Raw genomic sequence first — 13,084 nt, 5'->3', positions numbered from 1 at the left:
AGATTACTTTTTCATCTAGATAAAAAATACTTTTCCATTTAGAAATTTTCAATCTCTTTACATCCAACAGGAAACAAACCTTGAATGCACAAAATCAGTGCAGTGGTCAACAGGAACCTGAACATAAACTGATCCCGGAAGAAGCAGTCCAGGGCAACTCAGTGGATGTAAGAATCTAAGCTGTGCACCTCCCCGCCACAAGACTAAGAAATGACCTCTAGAAAATTAAGGAAACAGCAATAACATACCAGCACCTATATAAACAGGTGTCCAATGCCAGCACTGATCGTGTGATCCATATGATGTGGTTTCAACAGAGCTTTGCTTTCTAAAATGATAACAGACCACCATTCAGTGCTCTGAGTGTATTGCAAGCTCTTTCTGGCCAAACCACAGTGACCAGCAAGAGAATGTCACAACAGAGTGGAAATAAAAAAAATGAAGGGTAAAGGAAAGATAAGTTATGCTATCTACAATACAGAGTACTGTTCCGGTTTGCATCAACCAGGAGGAGAAAGCATTGTAAACCCGCAAGTGAGCAAAACTATGATCCTATCTAAAGATGCAATCACCCAAAAAAGAAGCTGTATGCATATTATGCGTGCAATAAGTATTTAGTGACCATCTTACTTTATTGGTAAATCAGAAATCAAAGGTGCAAAATACCACACACGTACAGGGAGTATGATAATAGCACAAGTAGTTTATCAGCCATGTTTCCCCTTCAGAAACCACAGTCAGGGGATGTAGAAAAATATATGCCTGACCCAGAGACACCTACCAAGAGAGAAATATCCTACACACGCAGCAAGAGCTTTACTTTCGCATCAGACCTAAAGTACCTTACAGGAGGAAAAAAAATCAAATGCCCTGAATGTTGGAAAAGCTTTGTTCAGTTATCAACGTTACAAAGGCATCATCAAATACACAGAGTAAAATCATACAAGTGCAGTGAATGTGTCAAGAGCTTTAGTCGATTATCACAGCTACAAAGACATCAGCGAACACACACAGGGGAAAAGCCATTCAGGTGCAGTGAATGTCTGAAGAGCTTTGGCCAGTTATCAACCCTAAAAACACATCAGCGAATACACACAGGGGAAAAACCGTACCATTGCAGTGAATGTGTGAAGAGCTTTAGTCAATTATCTCAGCTCCAAAGCCATCATCTAACCCACACAGGGGAAAAGCCATTCAAATGCAGTGAATGTGGAAGTAGCTTTAGAAGTTTATCAAACCTACAAAAACATCAGCGAACACACACAAGTGAAACACCATTCAAGTGCAGTGAATGTGTGAAGAGCTTTAGGCTATTATCACACCTACAAGGACATCAGCGAGTGCACGCAGGGGAAGAGCCATTTAAGTGCAGTAAATGTGGAAGTAGTTTTAGTCACTCAACACACCTAAAACGCCATATGCGGACGCACACAAAGGATAAAGTATTCAAGTGCATTGAATGTGTGAAGAGCTTTAGTCGCTTATCACAACTACAAGGACATATGCGAACACATACAGGAGAAAGACCATTCAGGTGTAGTGAATGTTTGAAGAGCTTTAGTCAATTATCAAACCTACAAGGACATCAGCGAACACACACTGGGGAAAAATTATTCAAATGTAGCGAATGTGGGAAAAGCTATAGTTCTTTACCAAGCCTAAAACAACATCAGCGAATGCACACAGGGGAAAACCTATACCATTGCAGTGAATGTGTGAAGAGCTTTATTAATTCATCACACCTAAAAGAGCATCAGCGAACACACACTGGGGAAAAACCATTCAGTTGCAGTGAATGTGTGAAGAGCTTTAGTTTTTCATCAAGCCTAAAACGACATCAGCTTACACACACTGGAGAAAAGCCATATCATTGCAGTGAATGCACAAGTAGTTTTAGTCATTCCTCAGCTTTAAAGAAACATCAGAGAACACACACTGGAGAAAAACCATTCAAATGTAGCGAATGTGTGAAGCGCTTTAGTTCTTTATCAAGTTTAAAACAACATCAGCGAACACACACTGGGGAAAATCCATACCATTGCAGTGAATGCACAAGCAGTTTTAATTGTTTCTCAACATTAAGGAACCATCAAAGAATACACACAGGAGAAAAACCATTCAAATGTAGCAAATGTGTGAAGAGTTGGAGTCAGTTATCAGGGCTACAAAGGCATCAGCGAACACACACAGGGGAAACCATGCCATTGCAGTGAATGGGGGAGTAGTTTTATTGACTCTTCAGCATTAAGGAAACACACACCCTCTCTGAACAAACATAGAATTAAGGATAGAAATGCAGGACATTTGGCAGGAATTAAGTACATCAACAATAATACTGACCCATCTGTGGACATACAAAGGAGCAACAAAAATGCAGTTGCTGTGAGATGAAGGAATTACCGAAAATGATAAACTGACAATTATGTGGAATATTCATGTGCCAGATGATAGAAAACCAGACTAGTCAGAATAAAGAAAAGCAGAGATATTTGAAGGATTATAAAAGTGTCTGTAATAAATTGGATTATTGGCTGTAGAGGGTGAACACCCTGTTCTTATAATAATCACAGTCCTTGTCAGGGTGAACCACAAATTTCACTTATCAAAGCTGGGTAGGCAGATAGGCTAAGCTTGGGGTATTGTATAAAGTATTCATATAGCACTCTAATAGTGATAAAGTGAAGACAAGAAGAATAAGAATCCCAAACCAATTTAGAAAATAGAAGATATTTTATTAAATAAACATGTACCAAGATAACAAAAATCCAATTAGTAGAATCAATTTTATGAGTTTTTACAGTTTTAGTAAAACATATCACCAAAAGGCGCAAAGCGCCAATTGTGGATATCTGATTGCACCGAACCAGGACAAAGCCCCAGGTTCAGGCTGACTGTGATAATGTATGGGCCAAATCAATGACCAGGTTCACCCCATTGGAAGTTTTACCTTGTGACTTTGGCGTGAAAACAGTTCAGCGCGGCTCCGCAGGGCTCTGTGTAATCCTGTCATGATGATTTGGACCTTTGGACCTGATGAAGCCACCGCTCAGGAGCTGTGCGGTGCAGTAATGCAAGACTGTGTCCCCCTGGTCTGGTGAACCGCTTATTGGGAATTGTGAGGTACTCCTATGTAAGGATCTGCATTTGGCCTGGTAGAGCCGAAGATTGGGAGTGCACAGTGCTGTGATGCAAGTCTCTGTATTGCTGTACATCTGGTTCGGTAATTCTGCTGTTCAGGAGCTGGATGATGCTGTGTTGCGAGGCCCTGTGTCATCATGCGATGGGTTCGTTAAAGCCTTCAGTTGAGCATTGAGGAGTACACTATGATTCCAGCCTAGGGTCCAGGACCTGGAGGACAACAGTTGGTGTCAGGACTCAGTCCCACAGAGGCCAGCAGAGTATAATCTGGGACTAGTGGAGGTGTTGTTTCTTTTCTACTTTTTCTAATTGATCCTTTTCCGATGAGTCTGAACAGTCTGAAAAAGATCAAATCCCATCTAATGTAAAAACCTTCTGAAAGTGGCATTGTCAACATAGTAGGTTAAAATCTAACTTTACTTTTAAAGAGGATTTTAAATTGCAATTTACATGAGTGGAAGAAGTATTTCTCTAGCTGTTCTCAAGCTGAAGTTATCACTTATTAAATATAATAAGGTAACCCACTATTAATATAGAGAAGGTTAGCCTTGCCACAGTAAAAAAACAACTTTAGGGGGCTTTTCAATTGCACACATGGAGAACATAAGTACACATGTTCTGTTTGTTAAATACCATGCTCCCTGCCTAAGAAACTTTAGTTCCTACCTTAGGGGTGACTTATAAAAATTGATGAGGAAGGGTTAAGTCGCAAAAGGTGTATTTGCTAGGTTGAAATGGCAGTTTATACCTGCACTGCAGGCTGCAGTGTCAGGCCTGAGGCATGTTTACAGGGCTACTTTAGTGAGTGGCACAATGAGAGCTGCAGCCCACTAGTGTGTATTTAATTTGTAGGCGCTATAGACCCTGGGTATATGTAGTACCATTTACTATGGACTGGTAAGTCATTTAAATGTGACAATTAGATGTATACCAAATTTAGCATGTTGGGAAGTGAGAACACAAGCACTACATCACTGTTTTGCATGTGTAACGTGCACTGAGTCCTCAAGATACCAAAATGGGTTCTGCAAAAATCTGGGGGATGCCTTGCAAAAGATGGTTATTTCCAACAGTGTCTTTTCCCAACAATTGTTCATTTCTCTAGACATTGCAGGATGAACACGAAAACCAATAAACACATTGTCAGTTTAGCACTGAGCAATGGACTCCCTCATGCAACATCTACCTGAGTAGTACAGAAAGAGGTCCAAAGCTGTCATGCAGGAGAGGCTAACATAGCAAATACGTGCCTGAATTCAGCCCTGGACGCAGCAGACTTGCCAGCAGGCAGATGTGCACTTGCACTACTTTGAGAAGACATGCATGGTTGCGAGTGTTGGGCTTTAAGCCAGAGATTCAAGACTCCATAATCAAAATGCCTTTTACAGGAGACACCCTGTTCTAACAAGAAGTCGATGAGTCCTTGCAACAATTTAAAAAGGACAACAAAATGGCCAATGCTATAGGATCTCTACAGTTCAAAGGCTTGTTCAGAAGAGAAGGTAAGCACAGCCTGACGGACCACAGGCAGAGCACCTTTCATACCTGGGCATTTACAACAGCAGTCACAAGGCATTTCCCATCAAGCCAGGCAACAGTCCATGTAGCAACTGTGGCAACACCCTGACAGGTAACCCCTTCACATGAAGGGAAGGGGAAGAAAACAAACTCCAGAGGGGGAGGATCAACAATCCAGTGACTTGCCCAACAACAACCCAGACCCCCACATAGCATCAGTGGGAGGCAGATTAGAACTTTTTTGAAGGGAGTGAGAACAAATAACATCAGACAACTGGATTTTAAATGTGATATGTCACAGATACTGCATAGAACTAACCAAAGAATCACCCCAAAAAACCCTGAGGAAAAAAGATTTAGAAAGGAGGAAATAATACAATTAGGAAAGGAGGTGAAAAAATCATACATAAGAGCACTATCGAAAGAGTACCACCAAGGGAAAGAAACGAGGAAAACTACTCACCTTCCTTCCTATTTCCAAAACAGGACCTAACTCTGAGGCAATCCTAGACCTCCGATTCGTAAACAAATTCATTTTTACTCAACATTTCAAGACGGCAACACTCCAAGGAGTGATCCCACTTCTAAAACAAGGAGACGGCATGGCCACTAGACCTCAACGACGCCTACCTACACATCCATATGAATTGGGGACACAAGAAGTGCCTCAGATTTGTACTTGACAGAGTACACTACCGGTTCACAGCACTACCATTCAACCTAAAGTTAGCACCACATGCCTTTACAAAGTGCCTCGCTGCAGTCGCAGCTTACCTAAGAAGGAAATGAATATATGAATACCCATTCCTTGATGACTGGCTAGTAAAGGCAAAATCAAACAGATATGTCAAAGAGACATTCAAGCAGTAATCACATTTTTAGAATGATTGGATTTCTCCATAAACCACAAGGAATTGTTGCCACAATTGGAACAGGAAAAGGTGATCCTAGGAGCAAACGTAAATTCAAGGAGAGCACAAGCAGTCCCAAAGAGGATAAAGACAATGGCAGAACATGTTCACCTACACCAAAAGGGGTAGTCTCTGACAGTAAGAACAGTCATGAAACTAATGGGCATGATGGCATCATGCATACCACTCGTAACACATGTGAAACTGCACATTATACCTTTCCAAGAATGGATCTGCAACAAATGGTCTCAAGCCACCAGCAGTTTGGAGGATCCAGTGGTTGTCCCAGCAAGGATTCAAAAGGAGATATAATGGTGGAAATCGAGACAAATAACCTTAAGAAGACCATTCAAGACACAACTCAATAGTGACCAAAAGTTGCACACACAGGGAACCTGAAAGCACGGGACTAATGGAATGAATCTATTGGCGACACTCTGGAAGGCGATTGAGCTGGTGATGTAGGAGTGTACGAAGACAGATCAGTTATGTGCATGGACCAGGTGTGAGATCCTGAACTTCTTGGTGGTGTATTTCTAGGTATTTGCAGAGAAGGTGGTTTCCAGTTGTGCCTGCTCAATCAGTGACATTGAAGGGGGCTTTGACAAAAGCCCAAAGTTCTATGACCAGATTGTATTGGATCTTCAAATGGTATTATTGGGGTGATTGAGCGGTATGGCAAGTGTGCAGGGTCCAGAGACAGACTTGTTTCTTCCCTATATCTCTTTCACATCGTTGAGTGCCTCCCACAGGTGAAGACATTATTACTTGAGAAGCTGAAGAATATATAGATTGTATTGTTGATGGTGATATGGGCCAGACAGTAGAGACGCTAGAGGTAGGCAATTTTCAACTCTTTGATGTTGATAGTATCACTGTAGAGGGTGAGTGGTGGTCTTCCAACATTGACAGTGGTCTCATTGACAGGGATTGATGACACTTCAATGTTAACAGTGTTCTCTCTGATGCGGATGGTGACTTAGCTGGTATATGACTTTGAACCAATGGTGATCCTTGCGCTCTCTTTCTCTATTTCAACAACAATGTATAGCGTTGTCTGAATGTTGAATGCAGTTCGTGTTGAAAAGGCAAACCCTCTCTGAACAGCGAACAGTGCAGCCCTGTTGGACTTGATGTCTCTTGGTGATCTTGACTTCGATCTATGGTGACGTTGAGAGTAATGTTGTTTTTCTTTATTTCTTTTCTCTTTTGACCTACTTCTGTGACGTTGGAGAGAGAATGTGAAGTACAGTGCGAAGCTGATCTAATTAATTTTTTTCTTTCTCTCTTCCTCATCCATTAGACCTTCTAACATGCCTCTCAGTCATAGTCCTTCTCTGTCCTTTGGTTTTCATTGTGATATTTTTTTACAGTTAACACATTTCTGGACAGAATGAGAGGTAAGCAAGCAAGTTGCATCCACTTTAGTTACAGCCATCTTCCTTCCACATCAATGCCACTTTGAAAAAACATAAGGGAATATGATTGGGAAACACGTTAGAATCTGTTTAAAGCTTAGAAAATTGAATTCCTGGCTGGAAATTATCTGGTTTAAAATGTAAAATAGCTCCAGAGATGTGCTGAGATCCTTCTCTTACAAGCCTTAACAAGCATTTACAATGCAACGGTTTCGCCTTTGCAAAAGTTAGAGCTATTGGCATTGTAAATGACAACATTTTTATTTATGTGTTGGTTTTGAAAACAGATAAATAAATGGCATTGTCATTTACAATGCCAATAGCTTAATCTCTCGCAAATGCCACACACACCCACAGAGAGCCCCCCCACACAGAGCCCCCCCCACCCACAGAGCCCCCCACACACACAAAGCCCCCCCACACACACAAAGCCCCCCCACACACTCACACAGAGCCCCCCACACACCCACACAGAGCCCCCCCACACACAGAGCCACACTCACACACAGAGCCACACACACAAACACACACACACACACATAGCCTGTAAGATCTGGAGAGCTAACACTGTTGCCTACGGTGAGATAGCCTGTATGAGCAGAAAGGACAGAGCTGTTAGCGCTGGTGGAAGCCTGTAAGAGTCGGTGTGCTTTGACTGCTGTATGATCTGGAGGGCTAGTGTTTGTTCTCCACAGTGAGAGAGCCTGTAAGAGCAGAGACGGTAGCTCTGCTGTCTGTAGTGAGACCTGTAGGCTACAGGTATTGATAAGCGCTGGTGGGGTTTACAGGCTGTAGCGCCACATCCCCAACCACCTTATGCAGCGAAAAGATGCCGCTTGTTCCAGCTGCGCCGAATCCCGCCAGGCGGCTGGGGGAGAAAGCGCGCTCGATTTAATTACTGCTTGGCGCTGCGACAAATTGGTTGCAGGAACATTACCCCCGCACAGACGGCAAACTGTTCAGGCTCAAGGCAAAGCCTGTAATTCTCGGCTGCCTCTTGACTGGCACTGGCGGCCTGTCCGTCAGCGCAGCGCGGGGACGCGAGATCAGGTTCTCAGGCAGTAATGGAAGGTGCAGCCGGCCATGAAATTGGGCTTTGGCCCGACGGGATCCGAGAGGCAGGGGCATTGTAGAGTACCACCGTCAAATGCTGACTCGCTCCTCCTTTCTACGATTTCTTGGGTAGGCATTACTTAAGAAACGCGTTAGGTAAGAATTGTTAAGGCTGGTAAATTACAGAACTAAATGAATCTGTTTACTCACTCTACAAACAAGAAGCACATACACACGGACAGCGGGAGGGGGGACGGGCTTGTTATGTATGTATTTTATCTTGTACTATAGGGCTCACGGACAGCGGGAGGGGGGCGGGTTAACGGGCACACGGCGGACAGCGGGAGGGGGCGGGTTAACGGGCACACGGGCAGCGGGAGGGGGGGCGGACACACGGACAGCGGGAGGGTGGTCAGGAAACAGCCAGCGGGACAGGGACAAGGTGAACAATGAACACAAACATCGGTGTAAAAAAAAAAAAAAGTACACGCCCACAGTGGCCACGTCTTCATGACGTTGCGGAGAGGGAAAGAATCGGCGGAACGCCCACCAATCGCCTCGGGAAATGACGGACAGTTTTCTCTTCCAATGGTTAGCCTCCATTTATGGAGCTAGACAATGGAAGAGAGAGGCGGAACGAAGGCCACACTGTTCTAACATTAGATTTCGCCTGCGCCGAAAAGCTGCGCGGTGCGCAGCTTTCGACGAGGCGAAACCTAAAAGGTAATTTAAAACTTCAGTAATAAATATTGAAGTAATCAAAATAATTGTATTTACATTAGTGGTACACTTAACACCAACATCATAACAAAAGCACGTGCATCAAAGATTTTGACAAATGGAAGCAGGGACTCATACCAATTTAGAGTCAGTCAGTCAGTCAATCACTTTTATTCGATTTTTAAAAAATCATAAAAAGACACAGGATACATTTCAAAGATAACGCACAAAAAAAAACAATCACAGGAAATATTTACGCAATATATATACATAATAAGTCATAAATCATATCATCAAAGTGATAGTTTGTAAAGTGACATGTGCATAAACAATCAATGTATACAATCAAAAAGGTTAAAAGAGACAGTTAAAACATTTTAAAACATCGATATATCTATTGTCTATTAAGGTTACACTTAGGAAATTTCGTTTATAATCAATCCATTATTACCTTTGCTGCGCTTCTTATTAATGCGCACTCCTGCTACTAAAAAGTTAGCAATGTGAAAAGTGACGTGTGCATTGTGCAAAAGTTGCAGGAATAAGAGTGCAGGCCTAACTTGTAAGAAACGAGCCTCTCTAAGGATGGGAACAAGATATTTTCTTCTGATTTTGTCATAGTGATCACAGAACATAATAAAATGTAAAGTGTCCTGGGATGAAAAGTTATCACAATCACAAGGTTTGTTATAATCAGGAGTTTCCCATCTGTAGTATGTGCCCAATAAAAAATGTATTAAATTCAAACGAAATCCAATTAAAAGAAAGCGATGGAATGGATTATTTACAAATACCAGGTAAGGTTCTGGGCCTGGGACAGTTTTAAGTGCAAAGTTCCTTCTCACTGTCATTTTCTTTAGTTCAATTTCCTCTTGCTCTGTTATAAAAAGGTTTATCAGTGATTCCTTAATTGTTTTAACATCCTCCTTCCGACATGCTCTCGGGGGAATTGAAAAGGTCGATACGTCCCACATGGGCTAGCATATTTTTCACATACATCATCCATGGGATCTTAAGTACTCCATCCATACTTAGACAATCTTCCAAAATGTTGTGATTTAAAGAAATCTCTTAGTTTAGCCAGGTTTTTAACCAGGAAATGACAGGGGCAGATTTTATAACGTCTGAGACATACCCAACCCCCAACTCTGAATGAATAGTAAAAGTGGGGGTAGACTGAGGAACAGTAAGTAATGATCTTAAAAACCTGTTCTCTGCCCTTTGGATAAGGACAGGACTTGTGTATCCCCAGATTGAAGCCCCGCAGGTGGCGATCGCAATACTCTTACATATATACTTTGAGGATCGCGTTCGTCGGTCTTGACCCCAATTTCCTTGCAAAGTTCAAAATGGCTCCTGCCGATCTACTCACTGCGTTTGATTTGGCCTTATGTTGAGCACCCCAAGTGCCTTTATCATCAAATAGGACACCCAAATAGGTGAAAGAAGGAACCCTCTGTACCTCCTTTCCCGTGCAAACCAGGGTTATGGGTTTTCTCCTTTTACCATTGAGTCCCATGATCATGACGTGAGATTTTTGGTATTTATTTTTAAATCTAGAGAGGTCATGAAATCCCCAAAAGAGGCCAATAATTTGTTAAGGGCAACACCTGTTCTCGCCAAGAGGACCGCATCGTCCGCGTACAGGAGGACCGGGATATTAGTCTCTCCTGCACGTGGAACGTCGGCTCCCAGGGCAGAAAGCACCGGCTCAAGTGTGTTTATATACAGTGTAAAGAGGAGAGGGGCAAGGATACATCCTTGCCTTACTCCTCTCTCTGAGCTAAAAGGTTTGGTGCATCTGCCATCCCTAGTAACTCTAACCGATGCCTCCAGACCCTGATGCAAATCGGCCAAAAAGCCTACTAGTGATTTTTCAATACCTATGTCCACTGCCTTGACCTGTTAACCAGGTCAAAGGCTGAGGAGAGATCCATAAATGCCATATATAAGGCCCCTTTTTTAACTACAGTGTATTTGCTAGTTATCAAGTATAAGTTGAGGCACTGATCCAATGTACTTCTTTTGGCCCTGAAACCGTATTGGGCATTAGATAGAATTCCCCTGCCCTCCAGCCAAGATGCTAATCTCCCCAAAATGACTCTGCCCAGGATTTTAACAGCAGAGTCGATTAGGGAGATAGGTCTGTAGCAGGCAGGGTCACTCTTTAGGCCTTTTTTAAAAATGGGTACGATGATAGATGTAGCCCAAGACTGTGGGCGGCATTGAACACGTTTGTCAGAATCTTTGCCCAAAATTTAGGTGCTGCTTTGTACAGATCAGCCGGGACCCCATCAGGTCCCGGGGCCTTATTTTTGGATGTCTCATTTATTGCATCTTCAATTTCGTCTGGTTGAAAGACCTCAATTAGATCAGCATTAAGGTGAGCCGACTTATCCTGTGATTGATTAGTTGGGGTATGTCTATAGATGTTACCAAAGTGGGATAACCACAGGTCATCGGGTATGACACACTCTACTGAGTGACTATCTGCTCCTGAGAAGTATGAATGGTTAATAACTTCCCAGAATTTGGAGCTATCCCGAAGGACCTCTGGTGATTGAAGGTCCAACCATGCCTGTTCCTTAATATCCTTCTTCCTTTTACAAATGGCCTGTTTGTACTCCTTCCTTAATTGTGATATAGCAGATTTATTTCTTGGTGACTCTTTTAGTGCATTTAACAGGGCAGAATGAGCCCTTGAACAATTAGAGTCAAACCACTGTCTAACATTCTGTCCCCCCTTTTTGTTTTCAGGGTTAAATCATTATTGACTTGATGGCATAATCTGTTGAAGGCCTGTACAATGGTGGTATTGGCCGAGAGGGGGTCTAGGCAAATACCAACTTCCTTTTCTACTTTTGTTAGAACTTCTTGTAAGTAGCTAATTGGTCTTACATTAGACCATTTTAACCTTCTCCCCTTATCTTTAGATGTTAAATGTATTGCTGTTTGTACACCTGATTCTTTAGAATCTTTAAAATCGATCAATCCATCTTGTGAAACCTCTAGTACCACGGGTTTGTGGTCGCTAAAAATAGAGTCCACAACTATATAGCTTAAAATAGAGTTCAAAATAAAGGACGAAATGAAAATAAAATCTATGATTGTACCTGTGTCTTTCCCTTTCCCTTTCCCTTTGTATGTTGATTGTCTTGGTCCTAGCGGGCAACAGCTAGATTCATATAAATTATGGGTGGCCAAAAATTTCTCCAAACCCTCCCCTCCTTTTGTGTGTTCAAAATGCGTTGGGAGTGCGTGGGATGGGATTTGTAATTTTCCAAAAATTCATCAAGTAACATCAAAACTTGGTTATTACTAACAAATTCAGGAGAGTTATAAAAGTTGATCAACAGAATAGTGAGCAAATTTGACATTGATAATTCTACAACCAAGAAGTGTGGGGAGCAAGTCTGTAGCTGTTTGGCTTTTCCTTTCAAGTTAAGTGAAATAAAGGTGGATAAGCCACCTTTTGCTCTACCCGAAACACTTGGCGTAGCCAAAATATTAAAATGCATGAATCCATCTAGTTCAAATTTATTATCAGTGTCCCATGTTTCCTGTAGTGTAATGATATCAAAAGATGTGATAAAACTCAACCAATTTTCATCCTTAGCCTTGGATCTTAGTCCTGCAATGTTCCAACTAAGGATCCTACAGGTCTTCCCATTTAGCACATAAGGGGTCTGATTAGTGACATTTGTCTTCTCTAGTCAAACCAGATTTTCTGTTGGCAAAAGTGGGGAATAACGATTAGACAAAGGGACACCTTCTATATGTTCATTATTCAGTTGCGATGGCGTTGTCGTGGGTCGTGAGACATGCTGATTGATGGGTGCTGAGGGCCTAGCCTTAGATTGCATTACAAAAACACATGGTCCCAAGGTTGGGCTATATTTTCCCCCAACTGGCTTTTGTGTGGGTAAATTAGCTTTTTGGGCCCTCCTTGGTGGATAAAAGTAGCCCAAAGGTAGTGGTCTGATTTCATTGTTAATTGTGGGTGATCCATCCCATAATAATTTATCAGCCACTCCTTTATCTGAGAAGTTAACGACTATGCAATCTCCCATAATATTCTTATTTCCATGTCCAACCCACCCCACCCTTCTGGCCATAATGATATAGGGGGTAATGTCTAGTTCACCACTCGAATATTGCTTGCACCATCCTTTAGATTTATCTAAGAGATCTCTAGTAGACTCTCTCTCATTATGGGGCAGAGGTGGAACTCCGCATATCACTGCTACATACGGAGCTCCTTGGGGAGGTAAATGCAGTCTAGCAGTACTAGTTGGGCTGTGGTTAGGCAAGCTATTATGACATGTC

The 13,084-nt window shown here is 42.3% G+C and overlaps 2 protein-coding genes across 3 annotated transcripts in view; both read left to right on the top strand.

Moving 5' to 3' along the window:
* Positions 1-13,084, top strand: part of LOC147668770 (uncharacterized) — a 117,483-nt gene that overhangs the window by 80,346 nt on the left and 24,053 nt on the right. Inside the window, exon 2 of one of the 2 annotated variants that reach the window (XM_086948445.1) lies at positions 71-167. The exons of the other annotated variant lie outside the window; for it this stretch is intronic. The gene's annotated coding sequence lies outside the window, so the exon portion shown is untranslated. The remainder of the gene's footprint in view (positions 1-70; positions 168-13,084) is intronic. 2 annotated transcript variants of the gene reach the window in all.
* Positions 161-2,505, top strand: LOC147668771 (uncharacterized). The gene has a single exon (XM_086948443.1). The coding sequence runs from the start codon at positions 714-716 to the stop codon at positions 2,211-2,213; it is 1,500 nt and encodes a 499-aa protein (XP_086804569.1). The 5' UTR covers positions 161-713; the 3' UTR covers positions 2,214-2,505.

This window comes from Lissotriton vulgaris, unplaced genomic scaffold (genome assembly GCF_964263255.1).
Source record: "Lissotriton vulgaris unplaced genomic scaffold, aLisVul1.2 SCAFFOLD_1348, whole genome shotgun sequence".
NCBI lineage: Eukaryota > Metazoa > Chordata > Amphibia > Caudata > Salamandridae > Lissotriton > Lissotriton vulgaris.
This window is presented reverse-complemented; position numbering and strand designations above follow the sequence as displayed.